The sequence below is a fragment of the Scardinius erythrophthalmus genome (assembly GCF_964197995.2).
Source record: "Scardinius erythrophthalmus genome assembly, chromosome: 20".
NCBI classification, from domain to species: Eukaryota; Metazoa; Chordata; class Actinopteri; order Cypriniformes; family Leuciscidae; genus Scardinius; species Scardinius erythrophthalmus.
The window spans coordinates 27271119-27293455 of NC_138240.1; the positions used below are offsets into that span (position 1 = coordinate 27271119).

At 36.3% G+C, this 22337-nt stretch overlaps 2 protein-coding genes across 3 annotated transcripts in view; one reads left to right on the forward strand and one right to left on the reverse strand.

Annotated features, from left to right (window-relative positions):
• The window catches only part of LOC308680209 (carnitine O-acetyltransferase), a 20993-nt gene extending 12003 nt beyond the window's left edge, over window positions 1-8990 (reverse strand). Inside the window, exons 1-6 of the mRNA XM_081348221.1 lie at window positions 8856-8990; window positions 5231-5509; window positions 4743-4861; window positions 3001-3054; window positions 2748-2913; window positions 217-391 (exon numbers count right to left, since the gene is read on the reverse strand). Of these exons, the coding sequence (XP_081204347.1) occupies window positions 217-391; window positions 2748-2913; window positions 3001-3054; window positions 4743-4861; window positions 5231-5509; window positions 8856-8882 (820 nt within the window). The 5' untranslated portion in view covers window positions 8883-8990. The remainder of the gene's footprint in view (window positions 1-216; window positions 392-2747; window positions 2914-3000; window positions 3055-4742; window positions 4862-5230; window positions 5510-8855) is intronic.
• On the forward strand, window positions 8754-18028 carry timm17b (translocase of inner mitochondrial membrane 17 homolog B (yeast)). 2 transcript variants are annotated; one of them, XM_081348223.1, is made up of 6 exons: window positions 8754-9078; window positions 11231-11330; window positions 11421-11484; window positions 11630-11758; window positions 13309-13419; window positions 16193-18028. In XM_081348223.1, the coding sequence occupies exons 2-6, from the start codon at window positions 11271-11273 to the stop codon at window positions 16270-16272; spliced, it is 444 nt and encodes a 147-aa protein (XP_081204349.1). In that variant the 5' UTR covers window positions 8754-9078; window positions 11231-11270; the 3' UTR covers window positions 16273-18028. The 2 variants fall into 2 exon arrangements, with proteins under 2 accessions (XP_081204349.1, XP_081204348.1); XM_081348222.1 differs by lacking the exon at window positions 8754-9078 and adding an exon at window positions 9242-10081.
• The last annotated feature ends 4309 nt before the right edge of the window (window positions 18029-22337 follow it).

Below are 22337 nucleotides of genomic sequence, written 5' to 3' on the forward strand. Positions count from 1 at the left end.
TATATATCTATTATTAAATAGAATTATTTGGCATTTTAAATAATTATATGAATTTTAAATATGAAACTTGTTTACTAACAGTGATATCTTACCAAGATCTTTTTAACTAAATAAGTTTTTTTATAAAAAAATCAGCAAGAAATATGAGTCTTTTGCCTAGTCAGTTCCCATTGACATACAAAGGCTCTATCAAATGTTACTTTCCATTCAACTCACCCTTGATCAGGTTGTTGTAGGCCTTGCCCCAGGTGTTACGGTGGTTGGAAGTCAGGATGCCAACTGGCTCTTTATTGGTCTGAAGGGAAGTGTTCCAGATCTTTTCCAGCTGAACATAGATCTGATCTACAGTCAGTGGTGAACCATCACTGTTGTATACATCCAGAACAAAGAACTGAGGAACACAGAGAAATAAACAGTATGTGAGATAAAGAGAGAAATGGAAAGAAAACATATTTATCTTTATTCATTTTGTCTCACTGGATATCACCTACAAACAAAATCGACTTTAATGTTACTGGCAAATACCAAAGCTTCAAACCCAAAGCTCAAATATGTAGAAAACCATTTGAAAAACGATTAATTTGTCAAAATTAAAAACTCATAAAAAGAATTACTGAACACTATGGGTCTATTAGAACAGATTTTCATGCTTGAATGTTCAAAAAACATCTTTTTTCCCCACATGTTTTACATTGTTACTGCAGTATCAATGTATCATTACTCACAAACTAATCATTTGGTATCAGTTCCTTTAAAAAATATCAATATTAAATTGATATAAATACAAAACATGGGTTTCTGCAAAAATCTCATATGTTTTCAGTATTTTTTCTAATGTTTATGTCAAAACACCCCAGGCATATTTTGCCGGCTCTTGTCACATGTCTATGATATAAGGGATAGTCTGTGTGTCTGTATTCTTTGTATGCATGGGTAGGTTTTGCACGTTTAGTTGAGTTTCCGGTGTAAGTTTCCTTGGTTATTGAAGATTGGATTCAACACGCCAGTATGGAGACAAAACTGGTCATAGGTCTGATAGCTGTGATAGAAGAACTGACCTTTAGGGATCCAGCGGCAGATAAATAGCTGCGTATCCTCCTCCTCCTTGCAGGGTAACCAGTCCCTAGAGAGGCACACACAGGCATTTTTGGACCTTTACCACCTTGTTCACTATGATGACGACTGCCTGTGTGTGATTTTCTGATCCAGCTTGAACTCTGAGACAAGAGTGCACTTGACTGGAGATGGACCTCTGGGGACCATTATGGAGTACATGGAATGGATACTCCTCCACCATGGTTCCCCCTTCACCATTTGCGAGAGCGAGGAGGAAAAGAGTGTGCCAGTCGCAGCCACACTAACCCCGGTGACAGATGCGCCTGAGCCCACCACAGACGTGGAGCCAGAGCCCACAACGATACCACTGCCAGTGAGGAAAGAAACTGAGCCAAGGATTGTCCAAGGATCAGGTGAGTGAGCCGGCTTCAACGCCAGTACCTGACGGAATTTTGATGGAGTTCGAGGGGATGAGGTGAGGTAGTATCCCCTCTACTGTGGGAGAGTGAGTATATCCTGCCCATTTTGTCACCCTGCACTGAACCTGTTTCGCCACCTAATATCGAGTCTGTGTTACCACCCTGCCTCCCACTTCCACCTCCTCTGCTTGTTTCAAGTCAGCTAAGATAAAAATGTTTGCCTGTTCCGAGTCTGCCAAGAGGGTCATTCCTATATGTCTGTCCTGTATCTATCCAGAGAACTGTCAGTGAAAACCCTGCATGCACTGCTCACTCCTTCAGTCCAACCTGAACCGTGTCATCTCAGTCCTTCAGCTTCTCCCATGCTGGCGCCGTCTCCCCCGCCTGGATTTGCATTGGGCTTTGTGTTCACCAGTCAAGTTCTGGAGTGTCGACTTGTGACTCACTCGACCTCGGTCTGTCCGGTCCTTCGGCTCCGTCGGGTTCCTCCTTCCCTCCAGCTCAGCCTTGATCCTCGGTCACTCCACCTTTGCCTCAGTCCTGGCTCCTTCTCAGTTGCTTGTCACTGTGGACCTCTCTGCCCTCCAGGACCTTTGGTGTCTCCCGGTTCCTCCAGTCCTCCGGCTTCACCCTGGCCAGCTCCATCTTGGTCCGTCAGCTCCCTGGTTCCTGCTGCCAAGCCTCTACCATGACTCCTCCCTCCCTTGACTCCGCCGTGGGCCTGCATCCTGGCCCTCCTGCTAGGGGTTCCCCCCTGTCTCCTCCCGTCTTTGTTTCTGCCTTGGCCCCTGTCCCACGTACTCTGGGACTCTGCATCCCTCCACCTAAGCGTTCTCCAACCTGCCTCTGTTGGACTTTTTTGATAATGAGGAGTAAGGTCGCGCCTCCTTGATCGGGGGGGAATACTGTAAGGGATAATCTGTGTTTGTGTTCTTCGTATGTATAGGTGGGTTTTGCATGGGTTTTGTTCAGTTTCCTGTGCTAGTTTCCTTGGTTATTCATTGTCTGATAATAATTTACACCTGTTGTCCATATGCCTTGGGCGGTAATTATTTAAATGAGGAATATTGCGGCATGTATGTTTCCAAAAGAAGACTACAATCGAGGTGTTTCAGAGAGTTCAGAAACAGTGCTTACTGATATAAAGAACAACTCCCTTTGGAGTTGACTTTTTGCTTTGTAACTTTGCAGACTTTTTTATGATCAAACAGCAACATCACAAATTAAAAGCAAAACCTCTTTAATATTTTTGAAAGAAGTGTGGCAAAGCACCTGAAAGTTGTGGACCACTGTGATGTGCGTAGGAGGGTTCTTTCCAATTGCGTGGTTCACCACAGTGTCCCTCTTGGGTCCAGGGATCCGACATGAAGACAACACCTGGTAATACTGGTCCATGCACAAAGGCTTGCCACCCAGATATTCCACAGTCAATGTTTGACTATGACACAGTAAAGAATGTTGATTAAAACAAACTAATACATTTGGACATTTTCCAATTGCTTCATAAAATAATAAAATAACTCACCTATCAATCATACTTTTGAAATCCAAAACACCAGCAATGAGTTTAGCAGCAAATCTATAAAAGAGAATGCTGGAATTGCTAAATCTGAACAGCTGAAAACATATTATGACACTTTTGGAAAAACAGGCACACAGGTCAAAAATATTGATTTCTCAAAGAGACATTTTATATAACAAACAGTTTTCATTTTCACTGAAGACTGTAAGCTTAAAAAAAAAGTTGAAAAAAAAAAGAGCAGACTATAGATAAAGAGCAGACTATAGATATCATGTAGCAGAGTACAACACGGTTATGTAAACATACAAATACCAAATGTAATGTTTATTTCTCATGATGGTTTTATATAACCTGACACTACACACTAAACATACTTTTAAGGTATCTGCCTATATGAAATGTCACTATAAGTGTTGATTGCAAAGATATAAGGAGCAAATCTAAAAGTGGAACACGGCCGAATCTAAAGTGCAAATCTCTTTGAAAAAACAGTCCAATGCCAGGAGTTGCACATATGCCAAAAATAGCCAAGCAAAGCTAGAACTCTGTGTAAAGGTCGATGTGAAACTTAAAACCCCAAAACTAAAGTCCTCTCCAAAATCAACCCAATTCTCTCTGCTGTTCAAGAATATATCCACATACATGCTCTGGGCTGATGAGGCTTTGAACCTGGAACTATCATGAACTATCATCATTGTGCTCTTGAGCAATAATCCCATACTGATCAAGACGGACGGTCCTTGTGAAGGTTGCTACTGTATTAGTCAATTTGGATTAAAATTTCAACTAATTCATTATAAATTAGTGATTAACTGAAGTTATTAACTTAGCTGCCCATAAGTTAATAACTAATGATCGTTGCAACGACAGTGATTCAATCAAATTAACTTTAGCTGGAAAATAACTTTATTCAAGAACTGCTATAAGGCCAAAACAATCTATCTCTGTAAAGCCGCTTTGGAACAATGTAGATTGTTGTGAGGTTTTGAGCCAGCTTTTTCTTCAGCTCTGACTTCGCGTGCAGCCGTGCACGAGCACAAAACCTCACAACACCCTCCCCCTGTCGGTGATTGGTTGGAACACTATTTGTTTTGGCTTTGAGTGTTTGGCTAAACCATTTGTTTTTGTGTGCAGATCTCAGAGCCTAGGCTGCCTACAGAGACGCGTTTTTTTGACGGCATGCTTATGGGGCGGGTAGCTAGCGGATCGTTAGGAAAGATTAGATAAATGTGATAAAAATATTTTTGGGCCTGAAATCACTGATACCACCTTTAAATATACACTGCAATTCAAAAGTTTGGGGTCGGTACAATTCAGAATGTCTTTGAAGACGAAGATGTAGTCTCTCATGCTCACCAAGGCTGCTTTTATTTGACAAAAAATATTGTGAAATATTATTAAAATTTAAAATAACTGTTTTCTATTTGAATATATTTTAAAATGTAATTTATTCCTGTGATGACAAAGCTGCATTTTCAGCAGCCATTACTCCAGTCAGAGTACTCATGATCCTTCAGTAATCATTCTAACATGCTAATTTGGTGCTCAAGAAACATTTTTATTATTATTATCAATGTTGAAAACTGTTGTGCTGCTTAAATCTTACTGAACCCAAACTTTTGAATAGTAGTGTATTTAAAATGTGTTATAAATCGTTATATATTTCAAATACACTTTAGTTTTCAATAATTAAATTTGCTCAGTTGTGTCTCATTGCCCACATAAAAGTAACCGTCGCCACCCACCTCATTTGTCCCTGGCGGTCTTGGAAGTGCATTTTGGGTAAAACGACCCCTGGGCTTGTGTACATCGCCACAGGCATTCGAGAGTCCAGGTAGGCTGATTGCATCCACCAGTCAGAGAGCTGAATCATACAAAGGAAATAATTGAAACATTTGGAGTATTTGAAGGTTTATTACACACGCAAAATAAAAGTACTGTGTACTTCAAAAACTTTGTCAGTGGTTATTGTACTCTTTTTGGCATTGGATCCTGTTTCTACCAAGTTTTCATTCCAAAACCATTTTTGCTGTTTACAGATAATACAGATTTTTAGTAGTGTGATTTCTCAACACACTTGGATATATACACACTAAGCATATTTTATGTGTGGTATTAAAATAAAATTCAAAAGTATTAAGTAAAGTGCTAAAAGTAAATTATTATAGCTAGTAAATGATTAAAAAAAATATGTGATTATACAGTTAGAATGATTTACGGCACACCAGCGCACCCAGTTCTCGGTTTTGCGTGCCCGGCGCTCGAGGCTCTTCTGCAGTCTCTCTCCTACACCACCGGGCTGGAGGAACTCCTTCATGAGCTGCTGCGTGTGCGCCATCTCCTCTTCGGAGATCAACGGCTCGAGCGATGCCATATACCGTGCGCATGTCTGCTTCAGCGGCGGAACGGGCAGCTTCGGAAGACTCTCCTGATGGACCAGTGTCCGGTCAGAAATTTGAACAACCGGCACTGGAGTCGGTAGTCGGCAGGGCTTCACCAGGGCCGTCCTTGCCTAAAAATACAGATGATTATGAACATTGAATTGTTTTAATAAGACATGCAACATAATACCTGGACTCTGTAAAAGTGAGACTTAAAAAATGTATACACTTTTTCTATTTTTACAAAAAATAAATAAATGTAGAGCTTAATTTTTAACATTATAACATAATATTTTCTAAATAGTCAGACACCTGCCCTTCAGTTATGACACCAACATTTTAGAAACCAGTGAAAATTCACATTCCTCTATTCCAATTTGATACCACAGCTAAAACTACTAGCTTATCTATAAATTTAATAGCCTATATTTTTAAAGAGAATTAAACAAACAGACAGTAATAAAATAAGAACAAACAATCAAATTAAAAGCAAAAGCACAAATAAATACAATACAATACATACAAGTGAAATAAACAGTACTCTTCAGGCAGGTCTAATAGTTTTCTGGTAGCGAAATTTAATAAAGTAGGCTAATCAAATAAATAACAATAGTGTTTTTCGAGAGCAGTGAGTGTTTTTTTTTTTTTTTTTTGTCCTTTGTTGTTTGGTTAACATTAAAAAAACGCAGATAGTAGCAGATTTGTAGGATGCTGTCACTTTAAGACTGAATGCACGCACTATCATGTGTTTTGTGTTTGTGTTCACTTAAAGGGGTGGTTGATTATGATTTCACTTTTCTAACTTTAGTTGGTGTGTAATAATGCTGTTTGAGCATAAACAACATCTGCAAAGTTACAATGCTCAAAATTCAAAGCAAAGGGAAATATTTGCTTTTAAAGAAATGGCTTTTTAAGGACTACAACAAACGGCTGGTAGGGACTAAACGACATTCCTCCCGGGTTAGTGACATCACAAACCCTAACTCATTTATAGATTATCATGACAGAATATGCTAATCAATGACTGGAAGATAACTACACATAAGCTACATAAATTCATCAACTAACCATTCAGAAATGTCCAGTTGCATTCTACATTTTGTCACTTCTTATTGAGTCTCTCCATCATTGTCTGACTCCGGTTTTAACATAAAAGGCTAAAAGTTTTAGAAATTTTCAGTGCATAAGCTGTTGTAGCTCCGCCCTCCGTGTCGGGAGCAGCAGCTCATTTACATTTAAAGGGACAGACACAAAAACTGTGCATTAGGCATTATACCACCCCTTTAAGACATAACCGAATACGTTTACTAGGATACTCGCCGAGACATTTTGAAGTAATTTGTCCACTGAAGGGCAGGAAGGCATGAAAGAGAGCTCAACTTTATGCGCTGTCTGAGAGACGCGGCTTTCAGGTCATGCGCTTCGGATGTTAAACTTCCCACAGTGCACGAGTAACAAATTCCTTTTTGCGTGAACTGTCAACTGTACAGAGCATCGTTCACGATGTTCATGTTGTCACAACATTGCATTGTTAAAATAAAAAAAAAAATTACTGGCGACGGACACTGTTTCATAAACTAGCCAACAACGCCGATTTTTACTCTCATTTGGAGCTTGGCGAGTGTTCATTTTAGGCCTTGGAGGTCCCTCTCGGCCAGAACTCCACTTGCGTACGGTCGTTAGCGGAAGCCAGTGATTATAGATTATAGTTTATAAAGTTACAAATATGTATATTTTTCTTACAACAAAGCACGGCTTTGCTTCAGAAGGCCTTTATTAACCCCCTGGAGTCGTGTGGATTACTTTCATGATGCATGGATGCACTTTTTTTTTTACCATTCAATAAAGCTAGGAAGAGCCAGGATATTGTTTAATATAACTCCGATTGTGTTTGGCTTAAAGACAAAAGTAATATACACCTAGGATGGCTTGAGGGTGAGTGATGGGATAATTATGGGATAATTAAAATGTTTGGGAGAACAAACAAATGTGTTGATGTAAGGCGTGTAAACATTGTGCATTGTGCAAAATGAAAATACCCCCAAATTAATTAAAATAACCGCTAAATTCAAGATATGAACTGTTCCCGTATATTGTTTTGTCTTTTATATTTTTATATTATGATATATTTAAGCAAAAGTGCTGTTTTCTCGAATATCAGCACGATTGCAAATTCATTTTAATACAGTTCAATAAAAAATAAGTTCATATTAATTTAAATAGATTTTAAACACAGTATTCTCCATTTTGAATGTTTTTTGTTCTTTTTCACAAACAAAACAGAACAGCTGCGCGTGCAACATAGAATGGTGTTTTGTTAATGAATTGAAAATGAATCAGCCGGTTTGAACGAATCAATGAATTAATGACTCTTTGACTCACTTATTAAGACCTTCTGCCACCTGGCGGTTTCAGGTTCATATTAGTAGGCCTATCATATATCGAAAAGTATCATTTCATTTCTATATTCAAAATGTTACATTTAAACACTACATCGTGCAACTGTAATTGCAGTATGCATATAAATAATAATAGTGTAATAATAAAATAGCCTAATAGTATTTTCTGTCAGTAATGCACCACATTGATTTTGCTCATTTACTATTAACATAATGACAACAATGGACATATTTATTTATTTAAATAAATATAATTTAAAGATGTTCAACAGTCTGTAGTGTAATTGTTTTAGTAGGCTAGAGGGGTGCCCTTTATTTTTCGCTCGAGCACCTGCCCAAATGTCAGTGTACGGCCCTTAAAATAGTAATATATTCTTTTAGTAATAAAATAGTAATATTCTTTTAATATTCTACAAGCTAGGCGTCATATGTGCTCAAACGAGTTATTGTGCAATTCATTCTTTCAATTTAAGTATCTTATAAATTCACTGTGTTTTATAAAATCCCCCTAAAAGGAAAAATAAATAAATAAATAAATAAATAATAATAATAATTTATTAATTGACAGATTCTGTCTCCTAAAAAAAAAATCTACTAGACTAATTCTGTTATGGTATTGAAAACATGCTCTTACACGACGACCTTTCTGCACACTGTTTACAAACATGTAGCCTAACTAACGTTAACCTTGTTTGAACAGACTATTTCATTATATTGATCGTCGATGTCCCGTTGTCAAAGTGCATGCAGTGGCATCCGTTTTTCTTGACAACAACTCTGACATTTGTTGCTGATTTGTCCTCTAATTATGTGGGTCATCACAACATGTCATAATTCATTCGTCATGTTTTTAAATAGGCTACTCGTAACAACAAAATGACGCACAGCAAATGCATACAATATGTTTCAGACCAAGACAAGACAATAAACGATGGATAAAAACAAACGCGCAGCGCATCAAAACTACATGGGGCGTGACGGCTATTGGTGCATAACACTTGGCAGGCGTACTGTTAACTGTTAAAGTCAATGCGTTTGTAGGCTAATGTATTGTACACCATGATTAGCCAGCACTTACCGCAGTTCTGGTCAGAACGCACAGCATGATTTCACGCAAATGATCTTGAGAATTCAACTGACAGCTGAAGAACAGGATCTCCCCGACATTATGCGCTACAAGGGCGAACAAAACTTTCTTGACAAGTCGCAACACGGGTCGCACACCCTCGCCCTCGCTCGGATAAGATTGACAACTGCAGCTACCCACCTTATTTTGCTCCTGAATGACTTGCACTGAGCTGGTGAGGCACCAAATAAAGAAAAAAATTATTATAGCTAACTTATGCGTTATTTATATATATAAAATAACGATAACGTCTATATTTAAGTCGTTTATTTTATCAGTTAAAATGTAGGGTGATATTTAAAACCATAGCCTATGGGTAAAACTAAAACAAATAAACATTGCCATCTGTCGGCCTATTTGTACGTTCACAACGTCATCGCTAAGCGACTGTCAATGCATGCATTGCGCTCTAAAATCTTTTCAGACAGGAATCTGTCAAATAGTTAATTGATCATTTAATGTATCTAGCTATTTTTATTGGAAAATTAAGCTGTTTGCACTTATGTGTGGTGCTTTGATTTTAAATATCTTTTATGAAACGTAATGATTATGATTTTGCGAACCGATTCAGCCAATTCACCGAAAAGAATGAATGAAAATAGGCATCGGGAATGGCATAGTGTCAGACTGTATTTTTTACAGTCTATGTGTCAGACTCAAGTCCTCGCATTAATCTGGTGGACAAATATGTCCAGTAGGCTAAAACAAAACAATTACTAATAAAACTTTATGTAGATTTCATCCTGAGTTTTCAGATTTATAAAACGCATACGTCAGATCTCCGCAAAATTCCCTGTATACTGTAAACCAAGTCAAAGAATCCCCGAAATAACCATAGAGTTTACAACGCCTAGTTTACTATAATATATCTTAATCGGCATGTGATTTTCATATGCATATTCTAATCGACGTGAAAAAAAATATAGCCTAATTTTATTTTGTAATATATCTTCTGGATAATCACTTTATGTAATTTGAGTGATTAACTCCGATAATGAGAGTGGAATATTTATTGTATATCAAAATGAAAATGTCAATGCCTTTTTTGTGCGTAAGCAATGTTTATACATCAGGCCCCATTTCATTGGTTCTACACTGAACCTTCTGTCACGGACAATAATTGCGTAACCGCTCTGACGTCAGCTGTTTATCATGGAGGAATATGCCCGTGAACCCTGGTAAAGTACATCCTGACTTCACTTCTGACCGGTCCGCACGGGTCCTTATTTGAAGCAGTTTATATTCTCATTAGTTTTCGTATCGTGCATCGGTTTGTTTCTCAGTTGACATTCTCTATAGCCTGCTGTAACAGTTCAGACACATTGTTGACACTTTACACCGAGTGTTTGATAAACATGCTATCATGTACGATATCATCTCAGCACTGAATAGGCACAATGCTCGCTCTTTTCCTTCACTAACAGCTTTAACTATTTGTTTAGTATTGAGTTCGTTGATATAATAAAACGATTTATCCTTGTAAAGCCATATGAAATAATAGAGACATTAACTCTTTGTTTATATATAATAAAAATCATTATCCCTGAAAATAAATAATAGAAAATCATATGAAAATCTATAGTTTTAAATGGAGCAGTTTATCGAATTATTAGGTAAATATAAAAGAAAATCTTGCAGGTGTGTTTTTATGTTTTGTATCATGTTTGATACATCAGGCTTTTATTATAGTATGTTATGTGAGAACATACTCATAGTCAAGGAGAAAATATACACCTCAGTTACATTCAGAGGCTCAAACAGAGCATAAATATGCACATCTGGTAATGTAAAACAATTAGATCTTTATAACAATATAACCGACTACTATAAATTATAAGTACATTTAAAAATCAGTTATCACTCTTTATCTCTCAATAATATGTCTTATGAAGATGATATTTCAGTGCTTATTTTTTAGTTTTTTAATTGTGGTGGCCAAAACATAAATACAATTCAATACAATGATGTTTGAGTGCCTATTGTATCATATTTGATAGACACATTATGATTTTTGTAACACAATAATGTATGGATAAACAAGTAAACCTAAGTTGCTTTAGGCCAGGAAATGTTTATCTTGAAATATTAATAACAATATAAAAGTTATTCTTATGTTTACCTTTTTAAGAACGTTACAAAAGATCTGAAGGGGGGACATTTTTAGAGTAATATTAAAAGGCCTTTTACTTGGGAAAAAAAGTATTGACTATCAATTAGAGGGTTAAATTAAAGTTTTGTGTGTTGGTAAAAAAAAAAATTCATGCATCACATATGATACAGTAATATAATAACTTAATAACAGCTCTATTATCTAATCTTTTTTTTAGTCCATGGAGGATAGTTGATGACTGTGGAGGTGCATTTACCATGGGGGCAATTGGAGGGGGGGTGTTCCAGTCAGTTAAAGGCTTTCGGAACGCACCTGTGGTATGCTTCACTGACACCAATAAAACAATCGAGCTCAGCTCATCACTAATACACAATACATACAGTAATAAACCCCCTCTGTTACTTTAGGGCGTACGACACAGGCTAAGAGGGAGCGCAAATGCTGTGAGAGTAAGAGCACCACAAATCGGAGGTGATGTTGCAGAATAATTTTTTGTATTGTTTCTTGGTCTGATCTTGTGTGGAATAAAACTGCTGTGTATGACTAGTTTTAGCATTTTGTATCAGTGATTCACTAATCACTATAAATTCTGGCATGGGTTCTGTTTCTCTTGCAGGGAGTTTTGCTGTGTGGGGTGGACTCTTTTCCACCATAGACTGTGGTCTTGTGCGTTTACGGGGTAAGGAAGACCCTTGGAACTCCATCACCAGTGGAGCCATGACTGGAGCTATACTGGCTGCACGCAGTAAGATCAGCATAGTGGTTATTATTCTGTTATCAGTATTCTTCCATAGTATTAGACATAAATTAATGCTTTGTTCATATTTACCATTGTTGGAATCACACGCTACCAGACTTTCAATTCATTCCATAGACAACAAATTCACACTGAAACATGACAAATGAAAACAATGGACCACTTGCACTGAACTTCGTGACTTCGTGATCTCACTTATTTCCGGTTATGTTTACTTTCAATGTACTGTGGTCATTGAGTTGAACAAACCTAAAATGAGTGTCCGCGATAAGATTTAAAAATTTGCAAATTTTTGTTTGGAACATTTATTTATTTGGATTAAATATTTTAATCATTCTGTGTCATTTTTCAAAATCAATTTTTTTACATGTTTATGCCCAAAATGCTTAATTACTATTCAAAGTAGTTGACTGTCATGCTCCTCTACGCTGTGTGCGTTACTGTTAAAGATGAATTAAATAGCATAGTTTATTTAACACCATTACAGGCACCTACCGAGCATTCATTCATTCAACTATTTTAAAAGACTGGAATAAAGCTTTTTCACCAACGCAAGAAATTCTTTTTATTAAGTCAAATTCGTTTAAAAATGTAAACTCAATGGGTATGAAATATCAGTAAGAGAACGAGAAGACGAGCATTGGACTGCTGCAGGTTAGTGGATAAATATATTTAGCCTATTTATTATTCAGAATGCACAGTTGGAAAGAAAATATATTTATAGGAACATTTCAGCAGGCTCAAGATAATTAATACAGAGATCATTATTCATTGTTTTAAGCAATTGGCAGCCATAAAACGTAGTGATAATCTGTATTCTCATGTACTGTATGTGTGCTGAACGGAAACTCCCGATATGTACTAAGTAGAACGCGGAAGTAGTTGTGCAAGTAGTAGGGGCCAGATTTACCAACAGCTTGCGCCAGCGCAAACCCCTCTTTATCAGGATTTACTAAAGACACGCAGTGAAAAATTAGCACTGAAAGGCGTGGACAGGGTTATTTTTGCGGCTGACCTTATTGCATATCCATTTGTCGGAGTTTCCCTTTTAAATGCCAAATTTATGGGAGGAGAGTATTTAAATGAATCATGCAAGGTGATTTACTAGTCAATTTACTGGTATTTGCGCTAATTTCCCCTGTTTAGTAAATCTAGCCCTATGTGTTCTAAAATCGGGACAAAATATAAAATAAGTTTGATATCCTCAGACTGGATGGAATCAAAGTCTGAAACTAAAAAATCTGTGCCAATCGGGATTTCTACACAAAATCTGTCAACTCCGACTGCCCAAAGCCAGCAGGCATGGCTCTAAATTTAGGCAGCTAGTGTTGACTCGTCCATACTGCAAATCGGGCCAAAAATCTGAGCTAAAGTTGTGTAGTGTATTCCAGTCTTTGACATTTGAGGTATAATGACCTACTGGAAATAATCTTATGATGATCTGGACTGTTCTGTAATAGCATACATGCTGCATAAATCTTTAGTCTTGCAATTACCTCTGGATCATTGAAAATGTGTTTGCACTGTTTGTATTTCAGGTGGTCCACTAGCCATGGTGGGCTCTGCAATGATGGGGGGAATTCTGCTTGCACTGATCGAGGGCTTTGGGATACTTCTTACTAGATATACAGCACAGCAGTTTCAGAATCGTAAGTTACACAATACACTCTTAAAATTAAAGGCTCCTTATTTACATTGATGGCTTCATGATGAACCTTTAACATCCATGGAATATTTCCATTGCGCAAAAGGTTCTTTACAGTTGTAAAAGTTATTCAGATTATTGAAACATTCTTCTGCTGGTGTGAGTGAGTGGAGGCGGGGCTAATTTGCATATTCATAGAACCGCGTATACTAAATGAGGCAAGAGTGTAGAGTTACATTCAAGCTATTTTAAGGCATGAAGAGGTTTTTTTTAAAGGAGAACTCCGGTCAATTTTAACATTGAGCTCATTTTTTTGTACATTTGGAGTGCTGTCAATACAGAGAACAACGACAAAAATCGGTGTTGCCTACACCGAGTTATTCTATTTTTAAAATTTGCACCTGGTCTTGGTTAAAATTGTGTTTACATCCTGTTTTCGGTTGAAGTCCAAAGTAGTCGATTGCCGAGTTCACGCGCGTGATCATAGGTAACTAAACCTATGCGCGGGAACTCGGCAATCGACTACTTTGGACTTCAACCGAAAACAGGATGTAAACACAGGTATTTGCGCTGGTTTAAGGCGAGACACGGCAGGCAAAAACATTGGGGTTTTTTTACTGGTCAATTTTGAGATTTTTGGATATCTGTCTTCAATAACATGTCTTCTTTCAGACTGTGGTGAAAAAATGTCCGAAATACACATTTTGGTCTTTATTTTACTACACTTTGTCTGTTTGCGTCTGTAGATTTCGTGTAAATTCAACAAAAGATGTCGTTGTAAATCATCCAGCCGATCCGCGATATCTGTCTGCTCTCTGTCATAACAGGCACCGCTGGAAAGCTCTCTCTCTCCTGTACAATGCTGTCGGATCCAAATATGGTCATTTCCTTTTTATCGGCAACCAATCGCGAAAGTAAAAGGGCTGAATGCGCAATCTCATTGGCTGATGATACATCTTTAAAGCCCATTTTCTCAAAATGACCTTTCTCTCATACTCCAAGTCCGAAATCTCCACTTCAGTAGCACCTATATACACCAAACTTTCCAGTCTTGTACCTAGTTATATTATGAAGACATTTACAGAGGGATTTGTAAATATATTATTCCTAGCCTGATTTATATAACATTTTATTCCAAAAAAACATGGCGAAAATTTTTTTTTTAAGGCTATTGACAGTATATTCTGATTCACAGGATAACAAAAGTAGATATCCATAAATCCCTCTGTAATTTTTTCCCCATCTAATATGTGAACACAATAAAAAATAATTTTTAATCTGGCTTTATCCAATACTCAGATTTCGTTTTTTTAAATATATACAAATTAGCGCATATTTAATTAGATATTGCCTAATTTGCATATTTAAACATTAAATTACAGAAAACTTGTAATACATTTTTTTCTCATCTTAATGTAGGTAATCAACTGGGAAAGTTTCATGGTGATATCTGCTAGTTAAAAATGTTACCCTATTCACCTGTAGTGTCTCGCCTTAACATCATTTTTATATACAATTTTAAAAATAGAATAACTCGGTGTAGGCAACACCGATTTTTGTCGTTGTTCTCTGTATTGACAGCACTCCAAATGTACAAAAAAATTAGCTCAATGTTAAAATTGACCGGAGTTCTCCTTTAAGGAAAACTGAAATGCTAAAATGAGCCGTCAACAAGTCAGGTCTCACTTCCTGTTACATACCTACCTAACAATGTAACAAATTTGCATAATGCCAGCCTATGGTCTTCATTGGCTGGCCGTGAACAACGTCTACTTTGCACCGCCCTCAAACCCTGTCCTGGAAGAGTTTGGTTTGTGTTGTCAACATGTTGAGAAGACACTGTTTTCAGCACTGCAAATCCACTTCAAAATGATGAGGACTCCCGTTTGAATTGATAAGGCCAAACCAACGCCATTGTGTATCAAGAGCTGAAATTCAGATGGTAGCCGTTTCGTTTCCGACACACGCTGTAAGAAAAGAAGAGAGTCTGAATCTTTTACATGCATCCAAAAGTTTTTGGATGCATGTAAACCTTTTGTAGGAGACTTCTAAAACAAAATTAACCTTACAAATAGCAGAACAGGGGGACTTAAAAAAAAAGTTCATTGGGGTTCTCTAAATGGTTCTTCTATTGTATCGCTTCTTTTCAAACCTTTATTTTCAAAAGTGTAGGTCTGGGTGATTCAGAGAGTTGATTCAATTTAGGAATTATTTACACAACAATACAAATTTTGTCATGTTGTTCCAAATTTCCAAATTGTGAATGTTCTTTTTTTTTAGGTACACAAAGTATATCTAAAACACATTCCTTTTTTTTGCATAAAGTTTTAAACAAATAAGATTTTTTTTTTTCATGCACAAACCTTTCCTTTCATACGGAGCCGGAGCAGAAAGAAAATGTATAAAGTATATTGTGGCCGTGGATTAAGAATTTTAATTTGTTGCCTTGTTTTATTAATTTGTGTAAATCATGCCAAGATTGTACTAATCCATGGCAATGTAACAATTTAACTCAATTAAAATGGGGGAACAAATTAATGCAGCGTGGCCACTATTGACCTAAAACGAGAGAACGAATTCTGAATTCATGGCCACGATATCTTGTTTTCTTTACCTGCGTGTCAGGTGCGGTGCTACATACTTTAAAACCCTATGATATTACATAAATAATTTGTAATAGTTTATGAAATTTTTATACCTTTAGTTTTGTTCTGCACTTAGTTTTGTTGAAGCTGCTTCAGAGGTGTTCACTGTCTGCATCTTCTCTTCATCAACAGCGAGTCCCTTTGTGGAGGACCCGAGTCAGCTTCCTCCGAAAGAAGGCCAAGAGACACGTGGTTATGGACAGTATCAGTAAAACCACTGTTTTGCAGTGGAGACTGTAATATTATAGACTGTGAATAAGAGAGGATCATCATAGTTTACAGTACCCTCCAGAGACAGGGGATACTCCTGAATCCTCTTTATCCTCTATAGAGTATTGCTGGGATGGTGTATTTTTGTAGGCCAATACCTGGAAACGGGTTAGCATTGTAGCACTGGTTCCATTGTCCTAAAGTCAATGGTTTTGGTTAAATGCTTGAAATAAGGTCTGTGGTGAACACAAACTCAAGATGTAAAACCCCTTTTATTCTACGTTATAAGATATATCAGTAATATCCTCTTGTGATTTCTATTTTAAACTTTAACTTGTCTTGTAAAAGGCGGTTGCTAACAAGTGGCTAAATGGGACTATACAGAGGTTGTCAGGGACATTAAACGTCATCAGCTGAAGAGGTAAACTTATCACTCACAAGTCCACTTCCACAGCCTTGTTGCGTTTATAATCGCACTCTTACAAACTATTAGAACTCGAACTTTCAGGGAAAATGTTTTTAACCAAAGACAGAAAGAGTTGTCAGAAGCTTATGTTGATGTTGAAGTCATGCGACCGTGGTATAGTTCTAGTATAGTGAAAAAAATGTAATGTCCGCAACACTGCTTTAAATTCCCATATTTAATATAAAGGTAACATTTCGACCCTGCTGGGTCTTCTTCAGGCATAGAAGATTGTAGTTCTATTATAGCCAACGTTTTGCTTTTGACTTCTGCCGATTGTATTTTCGCTGTTCATTCGTGAATATTATCATGATGAACACAACGTGTAAGAATCATAAGCTTTTGTTTGTCACAGACCTTATTTTCTGCAATAATTCAATGGAGAAATCATGTTGGGATTTTGAGGATGATACTAACTTCCGGGTTGTCCTAAAAAATACGTCAACCCTGCACCATTATAAGATGGCCACTCAGGGGAAAGCAGCATGTAATTTGTATTATGTTTAAATTGTAATATACACTTGTATTTGTAAGGGAAAATTGTCACCCAAAGTTTTTTGTCAAGTTAATTCAGGCTTGTTTGAACACTTCTTAAGACAAATATACTGTATGAATGTGTGCTAGAAAAAGACTCTCCATTACAGCACTTTACATTTTGCTGGACTAACTAGACCAGTTGGAAATATTCTGGATATGTAATTAATTGCAGACACGTAATGATTCCTATGAAAGTTAATATGAAATCATTCATATTTTGCTATATTATGATGCAGTGTTATGCAGACAAGGCTATGCAAAGCTCCAGTGCATTTTTATATTACGTTTATCTTTATCTATGACCTGCCCTGGAATGAAATTCATGACCTGGACTCTTTATACACCAGAAATCTCTTTGAGATTTTGCTTTAGATCTTCTAAAGTTGTTACAATTTTGATCTTTCAAAGACTTTGGATATCTTCCATTACAGTTACATAGCCTCTCCTGCATTCTTTACTAATAAACTGAAATTATTCATCTCCAATACATAATGTGCAGTCAAAAGAGACACTACTCTACCAAATTAAATTGAAGTCATTCAATTTCTCTCCAGTTTGGTACTGATATTTTTCAATCTTTGTGGAATGTTTTGTAGTTTTTTGATGGATTATTTATTTTTTGGAGCACTTTAGAGACAAGAATAAGAGAAAATGTATGTATAAGTAACCTGTCACAATAAAGAATTTAATGGTTTATGTATTGGGTTGTATTGTTTTAGATATGCTATTAAAAATGGTGCTGGAACCCTGTATTTTTTACTGTTTTGCCAAATATTCTTTTTCTGCCCTAAAAGTGTTTGGATGTCTGAGACCATAATTCATAGAGAGATTCCAAACTTGGTGGGATGGTTTGACTGGAATCAATCCGATTTCCTCTGAATCCTTAAGTCAAGCCCTACAAGAATCTATATGTCTGATTTTTATTTTGTTTACTGTTTTTTCACCATGTGTAATTTTCTGAAAAAACTACTTTTTATAATTCCTGGTTCGAAACTCCTGGGACTTGGCACACTTATCATCTCAAGACCCTTTAGGACAAAAAGTTGTTAAAATAATTTTGATTTATCAAAGCACTGCAAAGATATAAGCCAATTAAACGGTCTTGAATCACTGATATGGCACTATAATAAGCCAATTTTTACTTTTTCTAATAAGCACTTTATATTTTTTGCTAACAAATTTGTTACTGCATGATAGTATTTAAAATCTTGTTTTCTCTAAATCTTTGATTAAAGCCTTAACAATTGAAGAGTTCAGATGCAAAAGCCTCTAAGTGCCATCTGAAATTTTCTTCTAGAATTATAATTTTTATCAAGCTTGTATATTTAAGTTCAGTAATTTCACTTAAATGACTATTAATAGGTTATTTTCATTGCCATTTAAGTGAAATTGCTGATACAAGCTTGATCAAAATTATCATTCTAGAAGAAAATTTCAGATGGCACTTAGAGGCTTTTGCATCTGAACTCTTCAATTGTATTTATGTTTATGCCAGATCTTCTCCAAACTTAGCATATGTCAGCTTTATACAAGGCTTACAAAAATGTATGATAAGAATTCTAATCCTTTAATCATTTAGTGGATATGATCTTAAATATTTGTTGGCTGTGACACATTACGACTAATATACCTATATCTTGTATGCACAAAGTCTAAAAAAATCATCCTCGTTTAGTCCCGGAGCATGACCGAACATCGCCACCATGATGCAGTGCCTGAGACAGTTCCACCTATTCCTCAAAGCAGAACTGACACACCCATTTCAGGTCCTAGAGTTTCTACCAATGAGCTGATGAATTGAATCAGGTGTGTTTGATTAGGGAGACTGAAAACGTGCGGTGTTGGGGGTCCTTCAGGAGCAGGGTCTGGAAACACTGGTGTATATGATATGTCAATAGCTGCGCAACATATTAGTATAACAAGAAAGTATTTCATAGTTTCATTATCAGCAACCAATCCAGTTTCACATGCAAATGAGCTTGAAACTAAGATCCAAAGATTTCCCCTCTTGGAAATTCCACCCTTCTCATTGGTCAAGCAAACCCAGAGAGGTGGGACTTTTCTCAGACTTTATTAACCCTTGTGCATCCTTGAGGACATTTTTGGCTTTTTCAGTTTTGTTTTTTTGATCACTTTGCCTGTGTTAATGCTAACTGCATAAAATTTGGCACGGGTGTGTATTTTTATTGGAATTTTACTATTTCATCATCATTTTCTTTAAAAAATCTATTTTGCACTAGTTACACAAAATACTTCCTCTTAGGACCTTAAGGACAAAAATGTCCCCATTGAAACCCATTAAAACTGCGTTTTTTAATCCCTGTGCCGTTTAACTATAAAATGATGCAATCTTTTTTAATAGGCTTTCATTCTGTTGGCAAGGCTTCAAAATTGACATTTTTACCATTTTTTATCAGATGGTGCCATTTTTTCAGGTTAGGCCTATAAAGCAAATACTCGCTTTATTCCTGTTTTCTGCTTCGGCATATTATAGAGCCAATTGGATAAATTATGCAACGATAATTGTGTGGGTTTGTTGGTATGGATGTCTAAGTGTGGTTGGTATGTGTGTTATAAAAAAAAATGTGTTTGTGTGCATGTGTGTGCTTGTAATATTTGAGAGAGAAAAACTCAACTGCAAATCGAAAATTCAATCACTGTGTTCACCAGTGGAATTTTGCTGGCATCCAATGGGGAAAGTCTGGTACTGCGCCCAAACAAAATCTTACTGAAAGCTCATTTTTTGAGATATCATCCTCAAATTCGGAACACAACCTGTTTAGATTTATGGCTTTGAATTTATATCAGTTTTAGAGTTCCAAATGTTTCATAAAATATATATTTTATATAAAATATTGATTATAATGTTAATAAATATTTTTCATAAACTTAAACTTCTATAACATTTTTTTGGTTGCACTTTTTTTCAATTTTTTCACTTCAACAACAATCTGCCAAGGGTCTTCTTTAAAATGAGACCAAACTTAAGTATTTGCTCCCAAGCATAACATTTTTATGAGAGTTTTTTGACTTGGACATTTTTGTCCCTTTTGGACCTATGAGTAAGTTTTTTTTATTTTTTTATGTTAACTGCATTAATTTTGGCACAGGTGTCTATTTTTATTGTAATTTTACTATTTCACCCCCATTTCATTTGAAAAAAAAAATGTTGCACTAGTTACACAAAATACTTATATATATTTTATATAAAATATTGATTATAATGTTCATAAATATTTTTCATAAACTTAAACTTCTATAAAAAAAAATTGGTTGCACGTTTTTCACTTTTTTCACTTCAACAACAATCTGCCAAGGGTCTTCTTTAAAATGAGACCAAACTTAAGTATTTGCTCCCAAGCATAACATTTTTATGAGAGTTTTTTGACTTGGACATTTTTGTCCCTTTTGGACCTATGAGTAAGTTTTTGTTTTTTTGTTACTGTTAACTGCATGAATTTTGAGCTATTATAGAGCCAGTTGGATAAATTATGCAATGATAATTGTGTGGGTGTGTTGGTATGGATGTCAGAGTGTGGTTGGTATGTGTGTTATAAAAAAAAAAGGTGTTTGTGTGCATGTGTGTGTTTGTAGTATTGAGAGAGAAAAACTCAACTGCAAATAACAAAGCCAATCACTGTGTGACCAGAGGAGTTTTGCTGGGATCCAATGGGGACAGTTTGGTACTGCGCCCAAACAAAATCTTACTGAAAGCTCATTTTTTGAGATATCAACCTCAAATTTGGAACACAACTTATTTAGATTTATGGCTTTGATTTTCTAGCCGTTTTAGAGTTCAACTTGTTTCATAAAATATATATTTTATATAAAATAATATTCATAAATAATTTTCATAAACTTAAACCTATATAACTTTTTTTTGGATTTACTTATAAAAAAAATTTAACATCAGCAATAATCTGGCAAGGGTATTCTTTAAAATGATACCAAAGTTAAGTCTGTGCTCCCAAGCTTCAACTTTTTATGACCGTTTTTTGACATGGACATTTTTGTCCTCTTTGGACCTATGAGTAACTTTTTTAAATTGATGCACAAGGGTTAAAGACAAATTCACAGTGACCCTCTCTCTTCTTCTGGTTTCTTCTGCTGCTTATTCGTATTGATGTGTGGCTTCTCTGGCCCAGGGCCGGCAGGCCACAATGGAATCATGGAACCATTAAAATCCTTCTTCAGGAACTTGCAACGAAATGCTTTCATTGCAAAGGCCATTAAGTATACATTTAATGAGGTGCTCTGAAAATAATAAGCTGATGGTTCTTTTCATAGTTAGATGAATCTTTTCCATAGCTTCATTCCCTGTTTATGGTTTCATCCTGTCACTTTCTATTTTACCCATGTATGTGTGATTGTGTGAATGTGTATGTTTAGATTAGTTATGTTTGTGATTTAGTTAATAAAACTTGTGCACAATACATATGTGGTTCTGATTATCTGCTTGCAACAAAGTTTATTTTACGATTTACGACTACAGGCTCTCAGTAGTACTAAACCTGCTTTTAGCCTCTTAACATCCTTGATGTGTCATTACAAGTGCACAGAAAATGTGAGTGATTCCTTCAGAGTGAACACGAGTGAATCTGACTGCAGTAGAAAAACCGGCTAAAAGCAGGTTTACTACTTGCCCCATTGAAGTCAACAGGGTGCAAATTTTAAAAATAGAATAACTCGGTGTAGGCAACAGCGATTTTTGTCGTTGTTCTCTGTATTGACAGCACTCCAAATGTACAAAAAAATGAGCTCAATGTTAAAATTGACCGGAGTTCTCCTTTAACAAAGTCGAAGTCCCACTTTTGCTGGATGCCTGGATAACAAAACACTTGCTTGAATCCAGTCTGAACATTCGTGCATTCTTGTGAAATGACTGTCCCATAAAAACACAAGTTGACATTTGGAGAATCAGTTTTCCTTTAATAAAACAAAGTTCAATATAAAAGGCTATGCCAGATATGCTGATATAACATTTTTCGGAAGAAAAAAGTTGAGAAAGAGGCCAGAATAGGGTACTTGTAGTTGGCTTTGGCTCGAAGCTGGGCTCTTTTGCCAGTG